General features: G+C 35.7%; 2 protein-coding genes across 2 annotated transcripts; both read left to right on the top strand.

Moving 5' to 3' along the window:
• Positions 1-2,301: 2,301 nt before the first annotated feature.
• On the top strand, positions 2,302-4,780 carry LOC132163260 (Heavy metal transport/detoxification superfamily protein). The gene is made up of 5 exons (XM_059573476.2): positions 2,302-2,713; positions 2,816-3,008; positions 3,126-3,298; positions 3,428-3,518; positions 4,089-4,780. Exons 1-5 carry the CDS (start codon positions 2,693-2,695, stop codon positions 4,553-4,555), a joined length of 945 nt encoding a protein of 314 aa, XP_059429459.2. The 5' UTR covers positions 2,302-2,692; the 3' UTR covers positions 4,556-4,780.
• A 3,778-nt stretch (positions 4,781-8,558) lies between these two features.
• LOC132167832 (Heavy metal transport/detoxification superfamily protein) lies at positions 8,559-10,768 on the top strand. The gene is made up of 2 exons (XM_059578865.2): positions 8,559-8,767; positions 10,375-10,768. The coding sequence occupies exons 1-2, from the start codon at positions 8,644-8,646 to the stop codon at positions 10,647-10,649; spliced, it is 399 nt and encodes a 132-aa protein (XP_059434848.2). The 5' UTR covers positions 8,559-8,643; the 3' UTR covers positions 10,650-10,768.
• Positions 10,769-11,046: the final 278 nt, after the last annotated feature.

The raw sequence follows: 11,046 nt of genomic DNA on the forward strand, positions 1-11,046 counted from the left end.
TGTGGTATAATAATTGGGTACAATTTAATGCGATCTAACGGTGTATATGTTGTCATGTCACACAATGCACGCTGTTAGATGCAATATGCTGGGATATAAGGCACTTAAAACAATCGTCTATAGCCAATGACAGCAAGCCATGTGCCCTTTAAATAAATTTTGTTTAAGAGAATAATATTTGGTTATGCAATCATATTTGGTTTTAGAAATATAGAAGATGAATTAATGGGTGGTTGAGTATGATTGCTTTATTAGCTGCCGACCGTCCCAGCAATAGAATTGCAAGCACCTGCCTTGATTAGAATCTCCTAATCAGCCTATCCATCAAAGTTGAATGATTCTAACCCACATATTCTGAGCTCCAATCTTTATTAATGAAAAAGGAGAAACATAATCAAAAGGAGGTCAACCGAAATTCCCTACTGTTTGCCTTCTTTTTGGCTGGACTTTGTGCAACTTCGCATCAGAAAGAAGATTATGTTGTTGGTTGGTGAAATTTTATTTTCCTTGAAAATTTTTTAGTGGTTGAGATCTTAGACCAAACCTTTGAGGTTGAGAGCTCTGTCTGTCATATGCCTTTTCATTTCCACGTGTTACCACCTTTGAAAGTTGGGGCTCTTCTTTTCTGTTTTTGCACAAAAAGTTCTTCATTTTGATCCAAAGTTTCCCTATCAAACTTTCAAGAACAAACCATACTACCAACTATGGTCTATGAGTATGCTATTTGCTGTTATTCCATCAATTTGTGCATTAAAAAGGACTTGAGATCTTCTATGCAAAAATTAATGGTAAAAATTACAAGATTGGAGGAGAGTTGCAGTTGTTTTTTCAGTGAAAGCAATTTTCAATACTTATTTGGTGAAGTTGGGTAAAGTGGTGAGATATCATGTTCAAGGAAAACCTGCCCATCACTCTAGAAAGAGAGAAATGGTAAACCCAATAGGAAGCTTTAAGATGACCCAAAAGAAGAGCAAGAGAAAGAAATTGAAAGGGGAAAGAAAAAGAGTAAACAAAAGGGAGGTGGAAGCAGCCCACGTGAGATGGAGTTCCTAGTATGCACAATTTTACACGCAAAATCTAACACATTTCTGCAATCCCCACGTTTCATCCATCCCAATTCACAACTCATGGAAAATGTTAAGTTCTTTGCTTAACCACTAATTTGTGGCAATGTTTATGCTAATTGTTTATTGTATGATTAAGTACATTTTTGAGAACCGCCATATAATTCTCATCATTCAATTATTTATACTTTTTCTAAAACCAATTTATTTTTATGAGATTTCTAAAACCATATTGGCCCTAAATACAGGGTCGGCTCAACCTCTAGGCCAATTAAGCAGCCGTCTACCTATAAATTAGGATCTTGTTCCGCTGCCCTAAGGCCCTCAATTTAATAAGGCTCCCAATTAATAAATATTAACAAAAAAATCATTAAAAAAAAAAAAATTAAAGCTCTTATTACCTTCCATTTTCTTTAATTAAGCCCCTAATCATGGTAAATGGTTATCTTTTTTTTTTTTTTTTTTTTTGATGGGCAAACATTTTTGAGAAATCCCAAAAAAAAAAAAAAGAAAAAAAAAAAGATCTAGACTGTTGTTTAAGGACTGAGGGAGTAATATCATAATAAGGGAGAATTAAAACTAAAAATTACAAGCAAAATAGTATATCATATAATTTGATACAGCTCTTTCAATTCCAAAACACACTTTAATAATTCAACAATTGTTTTGCAGCCTAGCGATGTTTCTTTTTTTTTTAAAAAAAAATTATATTTTTTTTTCTTTTTAAATATAGGTGTATGAGATTCAATTCATGTAGTGTATGTATATATGCACTAATTAATCCTGAAAATTGTTAGAATATTAACTAAAGATTATATATATGTTAAATCTCACTTATTAAGAATAATTTTGTACCCACCCTCCCTTGCTTACATCATAATTAAACTAAAGTTAATCTTTCTCTGAACTTTTATTAGATTCTAAGACTCCTGCTAAACAATATCAAATTTAGGATCATATATAAAGTATTAATCATGATGGGTGCAACTCCAGTGCAGAAGGCAAGACACCAATGCATGTGCACCCACTCCACAACATAACTAGATCGATCATCTTAGGTTAGGTATTGACCGTTGATTAAACGACGGAGAAGATGAAAATCCGTGGTCTGTCCCACACCAGATCCAGACCATCCTTGGGAATTAACCTAGGCATCAATCCAGGTTGTCAGCATAAGATGGCTACACATGTCTAACACGTCACTTGGTTGTGTAAAATCCACCGGTCGGTAGTACTGCCATCCTTTTCATTTTTTCTCTCCTTTCTCTTGGCCTTACCCTTACCCCCGGGGGATTCACCTTCCTTGTCTCTATAAATCTGCCACCCTGCTCTACTCGAGTTTCTCCCTCTTCCAAAGGTTCTACCTCTTCGGCATTGGGGTTTGAGAAAAACCGCAAAAAAGAAATAATAAACAAACAGGCTATGTGAACAGTTAGTGGCACTGCATGTGCTCAGGAATCACAAACAGTTTTTGCTTTACAATGCTAATAGCCCCACCGTCCATCCATTATACTTGCACTCTCTAAATATAAATCACCTCTCTTCTCAGTGTCTGTTTATCTCTCCCCATTCCTTCTCCTTTTTCTATCCTCTTCCTTATTTTGATATCTCATTCTCCATTGATAGACATGGGTGAAGAGGCTAAACAGGTGGGGTGTTTTTGCATTTCAATCAGTTTTGTTCATTTTGGGGCTGCATTTCTTTTGATTCTTATTGATTGCTCTGCATTTGCGCTTAATTGGTATATATAGGAACAAGCTAAGGCAGAGGAGAAGCAGCAGGAGACAGCAGAGGGGAAGAAAGAAGAGAAAGCAGAGGAGAAAAAGGCAGAGGAGGAGGAGAAGAAGGAAGAGCCAAAGCCACCTTCTCCATTTGTCTTGTACGTGGACTTGCATTGTGTTGGATGTGCCAAGAAGATCGAGAAATCCATAATGAAAATTAGAGGTTCCCCACTTTCCCTTTTTCTTTCTTAATTATTATTTAATAATCTATACTACTGTTGTACAATTAGAATGATCACTTGATAGTTAGTGATATAACTCTGTTTATTGCTGTGATCAGGAGTGGAGGGGGTTGTGATAGACATGGATAAAAACGAAGTGACAATAAAGGGAATAGTGGAGCCTCAAGCAGTGTGCACAAAAATAATGAAGAGGACAAAAAGAAGTGCAAAAGTCCTATCCCCATTACCAGCATCTGAGGGTGAACCCTTACCAGAAGTTGTGGCTTCACAGGTCTCATGCAGTACCCTTTACTTAGAAACTGAAAAAAAGATCAAAAATATGAAGTGCTTGATAAATTAATTTACTTCAATTTTTTACAAACAAACATGAACCCACATGTGGTACTCTGCTGTGCTCCAGGTTAGTGGATTAATAGCAGTGGAACTCAATGTAAACATGCACTGTGAGGCCTGTGCTGAGCAACTTAAGAGGAAGATCCTCCAAATGAGAGGTATAAGGAACAACTTAATTTGTTGCATTTTCCCATTCTGTATATTGCTAAGTTAATAATTTGAGTGTGACTGCCCAACTGAAGAAAAGCTGACAAAGGAATCCCATGCTGGGTCCTTTGTAAGGATCTAGATCTTCAATTTTATGGGCAGACAGCTAAAAACTTGTTTGAAGAGCAAATTTGTCGAAATTTACCTAGGAAATACATGGTTGGCCTTGGCCCTGTCTGATGTGGCATGCAGTCATCTGGATGTAACTTGTAACTAAAAGGTTGCCCCTGAATTAATCCAACGGGAAAAAAAAAACAAATGAAAGGAATTTGGTTCCCAAAAGTCTTAGCAGATTCCCATATTTTTCCACCATACCATATGCTTGTGCATGCACCTACCATTATAATGATATATCTGGGCCTAACTTTTGCTATTTTTTAAACTAATGGATGAAACTGGTCATCATGCCATGACGTTGTATATATAGTCTTCACAATTACAATATTAATTAATTAATTTTTTTTATTTTTTATTTTTTATTTTTATAATTAGTAACAATTATATTCATGATTGTGTTATAGGAGTTCAAACAGCCGTGACAGAGCTGAGTACTGGGAAGGTCATGGTCACTGGGACCATGGACGGAGACAAGCTTGTCGATTATGTTTATAGACGGACCAAAAAGCAAGCTCGAATTGTACCTCAGCCAGAGCCTGAACCGGAGAAGAAAGAAGAGAATAAGGAAGCTGAGAAGCCAGCAGAAGAAGCAAAACCAGAAGAAAAGAAAGAAGAAGAAAAACCAGCAGAAGAAGCTAAAAAAGAAGAAGGTAATAACAATGGTGAAAGCACTGAGAATAAAAAAGAAAAGGGTGGCGGTGAGGAAAGCAAAGAAGAGGGCAAGAAGGAGGGTGGAGAAAATGGCAACAATATTGATGAGGAAGGCATGAAGAGGATGATGTACTACTACCAGCCACTCTATGTCATTGAACGAATCCCACCTCCTCAGCTCTTCAGTGATGAGAACCCCAATGCATGCTGCATTTCATAATATTATGATCGAAAATTATTATAATATCAAAAAATGTTATTACAATGTAAAATTTTCAGAAAGTTTGGTGGGAGGTACGTGTCAAATGGAATTAGATGCAAATTGATTAATAATATAAATCATTCTGTATCGATCATTGTATTATAGTTCAAATATATGCATATTATATATATGATCCACATTCAACCATGTAATAAGAATATTCTCAGTCCAAATTTGGGTCCTTTGCATGCTTCTTTTGTGTGTTATATATTGGGGACTTTGATATCATTAACTACTGTTTGATGCAAAGCATATGTATGTTGTGAATGAATGTGGCACAACATGTGACGGACAACAGATCAATCACAAAATTCCCATGTGGTAACCTATTCAGTTTTGTTCTTATTTTTAAGCACACCTAATACCATATTATCAAGCCCTAATTCGATCACATGATGTTTGTGATTAAGCCTGTCAAGCAAATATTGATGTAATCAATTTGAAGGAAGGGTAGCTTCCATATCTTATGAAGAATCTTGCTGTACCCTCTAATTGGGAAACATATGCAAGATAAGGTCATCATGTCCACCTCCAAGACAATACTGATCAATCACACGCCACATGATTAACATTTAACAGACAAAATATACAAGATAAGGTCATTATGTTCACCTCACATGACAATGCCAAGTTCACCTCACATGACACATCCATGATTAAATTTTAACAGTTAAGGATTCACAACAATTAACTGTCTAAATTACTAGTAATTTGGACAGCTATTGTAAGAGAGCTCATGTGAGATCCCATTGCTCAAACATATTTTGGATTATTTGACTATCTATTCAATCAGACAGCTGGATTCCATGTGAGCTCTCTTACAATAACGATCCAAACCTACCTTGAATAGTTTAAGGTAAGTGGGGATGGAAGAGAACAATGGAAATGAATTCCACAAATATGAACACCATCTAATTAATTAATGAGCTGTGCCATGCAACATATCTGACTAGAGATAGATTAAGTGTTTGCTCATCAAATCAGTTAAATGAGTTAATCTACCTAATTGGATTCATGTTTACTAAGGAATCCATTATATATTATTTAAGATGTTTGATTAAATCTTATCTTCTTTTTTTTTTGGTATTTTTCCTTTAACCTGCCAGCAATCAAATACATTGAAAGATATATAAAAACGGGGAAGAGTTATATATGTGGACAAGAATCATCCCCTCGAACTGCTTTTTATCCCCTTGCAAAGCCAAATAATCTGGATCATGCCTCTAATATTGATCTTTCTTTCCAAACACTTATCCATAAATTCCCCGAAAGCTTCTTTTAATTTGCAATATCTTTCTGCTGAAATATGTCGTCTTTTTCTGGCTCTCGTTCTTTTAGTACATGGCAGACTTCAGCAGGAGATTGATTTAGAAAAGGATAGCAGATTAAAGCAGCAAAGCAAAGGCACCATGGCAGCCTCCTCTGAGGAGCCCTGATATGTTGCAGAAACCATGACATGTATACCCTTGCAATCATTGTGCTCCTGCCATCCGAATATCCATCTTTACAAGGATTTGAAGTGGGTAAAAAAGTCTTTCGATCCAATTCCAAGATGTGGCAAAGCTTTTGCTAAATCTTTGTGGATGTCACATGAACCTAAAAGGACAGGATAAAACTGATGGTGTGGGGGTTTGAGATTCCGTCAGACAAATCAGAGGCGTGGGATTCACATGGTGGTGGGGGCCTGCTGTGCTTGAGATCTGAGTCATCTTCTTAACAGTTCAATTGAAGTCACTGCGGCGGTGATGATGGTGATGATGACGATGATGATGCCATTGCCATCACACATGCGCCCACTTGTCCTTTAGTTTCATACACAAAACAGTCACACCCTCAAAAGTTGAAGACAATGTATGGTAAGAAAAGGAAATGAAATTTTATCATTTTTTGAAAAATGAAGTTGCGGGAAGGAAAAGGATCGATGCAGTTATCACATAAAGAGAAAAACTGTGACTAGAATTGGGATTAAGACAGCTGATTAGAGGCTACCTGCAAGATGAATGAACCAACTTTTTCAAAAAAAAAAAAGATAAAGCTTTGTTTGACTAATATTAAAGCAATTAAAGTACTATCAAACTACTTTTATTGACTACCACTTAATTTAGTGGTTAATCCTAGCACTTGAAGAGAGTTTTAATTTGCTTACATAAATTCTAGACTTGTGAAATCTGGAATACTATCATCTTTGGTCCATAATGGATCGAGGGTATCCAATTTTGAAATTTCTTTTCAGAAATTTTAGAGCCACAAGTGGGACACTTGTCCCATTAACAAAAAATAATAATAATATATTATTTAAGATTAAAAACTAATAATAAATCAAATAACAAAAAAATAAGGGGTGGTTGGCCACCCATCTTGGCCATATATAGGGGGTGACCGGACCACTCTATGGCCCTTAGGGGTGGTCTAACCACCCCCCCAACGGCCAAACGATTTTTTTTTTTTCTTTTTTTTTGCCCCTTGTGGGTGGCCGAAGCCACCCCATGGCCCAACGGGGTGGTCCGGGCACCCCCAAGGGCCAAACAATTTTCTTTTTTATTATTTTTTTTTAATTTTTTTTTATAGTTTGGCCATTGGGGCGGCCACCCCAGGTCAATGGGGGTGGTCCGGCCACCCCCTATGAGATGGCCAGCCACCCCTTAGTTTTTTTAAAATATTTTTAAATTTTTAATTATTTTTAAAGTATAAATAATATTTTATCATTATTTATATTAATAGAACATATGTAAATGGCCGTAGGATCTCTCTAGAGAGATCTTGGCCATTAACTTGGACTGGAGAGAATCCTATTAATCCGTGAAATCTTGGATATATTAGCATAATTTTCAGTGTAATTGATATTCTAGATCAGGGAAATATTAGGTATTCTCATGATATTCTCCTGATATTGTCTTAGTATTTTTCTCTTTATATCTCATTTTTATCCTTTTTTATCTTTATCTTCTAAAGTTTTTCTACAAATTAAAGATTTGGATATTGGACCTACACAAACCGGATAAAATCTTCCCATCTATGAATTTATTCATCTGAAATTGAGCGCGGATCGATCATAGATTTTGTTAGGTTGTATTTAAACATAACAACATAGTCATCGTGAGACAATATATATATATATATATATATATATACACGCTATTCAAATACGACCCTAATTTGATCCATGAAATGCATCGTCCTGATTCATGGATACATTCCCTGCTGTGAGATGTGACATGTCGAGCACGATCTTAGCAAGAATATAAAATTGAAAGATATCGGGGGTACTGCATTGGTCTCCTTGCAAATCTAAGCGAAGAATGCATGCATGTGCATGGTGTTATATTCAATGAGTGCATAACAATGATGATGATGCCTCGAGCACTTCAGCACAATAACAATTAACAACCTCGGATACATAAAATTGAAGGGAACACAATCAAAGTACTCTGACTAAGCTCTAACTTCTCTTTTTTTTTCTTTTGTTTTCTTGCGGCAATTAAAGAGAAAAAAAAATTCATTTAATATGAGTATAATAAATTGATCTTAAAGTTTACCTAGCTAGTTCCAATCACGAAGCCAACTTCTTTGATAAGGAAAACAACGCACATGGGAGCCAACATCCATGGCGATCCAAGTCCCATGTAAAGGAGAATTCACTGCACTTTTGATTAGACAGCATACAGAGATGCTGACACAGCTTTGCACTCATCCGACTCACCGTCCCATATATATCCATTCAAAACCAGAATTTCCCTACGTACCAAAGTGTCTTTTTGGGACATAATCCTCTTCAACCACCTCAAGCCGCCATGAACAGTAACTTAAAGCATAAACAACATCACCAAGAAAAAAAAAAAAAAAAAAAACTGTAAAGGGAAGGAAGGAAAAGAAAAATGAAAGTTTCTAGCTATATGGAATCTAGGGTTATTTAAGACCTTCACCTTCGTGCTATATATCCTATATATATAAGGCCTTCTAACTGAACCAGCAAGAATCCAAACCGCTATCAATATCAAGAACAAAGCAGTTACGTACATTGATGGTAACTGGTGCTTTGAAGATCAATGGCTGACATGCAAATTGTTGTGGCTTGCAAGAATGTGGAAGCACAGTACGTGGAGATGATGGTGCCTCTCTACTCTTACGGGTGTGAAAAGAAAATAAAAAAGACCTTATCCCATCTCAAAGGTAATATTAATTTGAGGATTTCCCTTTCTTTCTTTCTTTTTTTTCCTGTTTGAATAATGCAAACGTTTCTTTAAACAATTTTTTTTTTAATTATTTTACTGTTTTGTTAATTTCTTTGAACATCTTGCATATTCCTATACCTAATTAAGACAAATACAAACCGGAGATATGCATGAGTTGTACTACTATGAGTGCGTTTGGCACTAACTCGATGCGATTTTGGACCAAACATGTTTTTTAAAAATTGTGATTTGAAAATATAAAAGAAAAAAAAAAATTTTAACTGCATTTTCAAATTATTATTTTGAATCGTATGTTTTGAAATTACAAATTCAAACAGACCCTAAGAATTTGTTTGGCTCAACAATTTTGTAGGTTAAACACGTGTTTTAAAACAAAATTGCCTTAAAAATGGGGTTTAAAAACGTAAAATTTTCATACGGTAGGTAAGGGCAACCAGAAATCTAATGTGAGGGGGCAAAACTAAAATTAAATAAATAAAAGGAATCGGGAATTAGAGTCCGGAAGAGTTGGGAAGAGAAATAATATATTTTGAAGATTTACCTTATATATATATATATGATACCCAATTGCCTAGGTCCATCCCTAGGTAAGGAGGTGCATTTTAATAAATATATTATTTTAAAGGCCGAATTACAATTTTATTTTACACTTATTTGTAATTTTAAAAAATTGTATTTTAAGAGCTAGCCTATGTATTTTCTTGTCTTCTCTAATTTAGGTAAGTAAAATACGTTCTTGTCATTAAGTGGCCGGTCCACCCACATGGGCCACATATGCCTAGTTTTGGGCATGATATTTGAATATGCTGAAGCCCAAGGCCTAAAAAGATACCAAGTCATATATAGGTTTAATTTTAGCCTTATCCCTTCTCTGATTTCTTTAATTTGGCTGGACTATACGCATGCAACATCTCCATGTGTTATGTTATCATATCTCCAGCTGTTCCATGAATTACATGAATATATATATATATGGTGGCATTGGACCACCTTCTAAATTAAAGTTAATGAATACATCTACAAACACGCATATAAATGAACACTGACACAAAGGAAATGTGCCATGAAGAAGGGTGATCATAGCATTAGCATCATGGCATGGGTAGGTAACATATGCTCGATTGATGCAAAGTCAATGATGCCCAGATGTGATATCCATTTTGTACATGTTTATGTCATTGGTAATTTGGAATGGTATGGTATGGCCAAGTCATGCATGTATCTGATCAGGTCGGTCCATGAATGCATTAGCCCACACGTTGCCCAGAAATTAGGCCTCAATCATAAGGCCTCTGACTTACGCGAATTTGGGCCTTCACTTTTACTGACACTATCATTACACATTAAAGTAGTGAAAAAAATGTGCCTAAAAGAACCCCCAACCACCAATTATTTTTCTCATCTACTAATCAAAGGAAAAGGGTATTGAGGAGAATGAAAATAAGAAAATAGTCCTAAGGATATGTTTTCAAAAAGAAAAGTCAACTTTTTTTTTTTTTTTTATAATTTTGATTAGGGTTTTGTGTTTTGAGTTATTTATTAATGTTTTTATCTTAATTTTTATCCTTGTGTTTATGGGTGCAGGGATATATTCTGTACAAGTGGATTATAATCAACAAAAGGTGACTGTATGGGGAATTTGTAACAAGTACAATGTGCTAGCAACCATAAGGAGCAAGAGAAAAGACGCACGGTTTTGGAATTCAGACGACAATATTGCATTAGAAGAATCGTCACCGCAATCACCGTTGCCTTCGGATCGTCCGAGAGACTCAAAGCCTTCTTTGGCTTTGACTAGGGTTCGGTCTCTAACCTTGAAAGCGTGGAAGAAGGTATTTACTAGATCCTATTCCTTCTGAAGGAAAACTCAATGTAGATGGAGAATGAGTGTAAATTTGGCAGAATACATTGCTTATCTCGTATGTAAATAATCTCTTTTTCAAGCATTTTGACTCTCTTTATAAACAGAATTTGGTGATGCCTCCTTTCATCCTTATCACATTTGAACTTTTACCAGAAAGGGAAAGTCAGCATAGGCATGCGACGCATGCTCCCAAACAAATTAATGGAGCACGCAACACATGGTAGACTCATTTGTCACGCATGTTAGGTTGATACAAAATCAAATGACTTGTGGGATAGACATTGTTGGCAATTTTATTGTTGGGATTGCTAAAAATTTTTATAAAATTCATCCGCTTGAGCAGATCTCAGGCAACGTGTTTCCTTGTTTGGAGAAGCATGTTCCATAAGAAT

This window comes from Corylus avellana, chromosome 2 (genome assembly GCF_965113065.1).
Source record: "Corylus avellana chromosome 2, dhCorAvel1.hap1.2, whole genome shotgun sequence".
In the NCBI taxonomy this organism is placed as follows: domain Eukaryota; kingdom Viridiplantae; phylum Streptophyta; class Magnoliopsida; order Fagales; family Betulaceae; genus Corylus; species Corylus avellana.

What these genes read in the sequence shown, in the direction of transcription:
- LOC132163260 (XM_059573476.2), top strand. Translation starts at nt 2,693, where the DNA reads ATGGGTGAAGAGGCTAAACAG. An exon ending in ATCCATAATGAAAATTAGAG is followed by an intron (nt 3,009 to 3,125) that starts GTTCCCCACTTT and finishes TGCTGTGATCAG; the next exon opens with GAGTGGAGGGGGTTGTGATA. An exon ending in GAAGATCCTCCAAATGAGAG is followed by an intron (nt 3,519 to 4,088) that starts GTATAAGGAACA and finishes ATTGTGTTATAG; the next exon opens with GAGTTCAAACAGCCGTGACA.
- LOC132167832 (XM_059578865.2), top strand. Translation starts at nt 8,644, where the DNA reads ATGGCTGACATGCAAATTGTTGTGGCTTGCAAGAATGTGGAAGCACAG. An exon ending in GACCTTATCCCATCTCAAAG is followed by an intron (nt 8,768 to 10,374) that starts GTAATATTAATT and finishes TTATGGGTGCAG; the next exon opens with GGATATATTCTGTACAAGTG.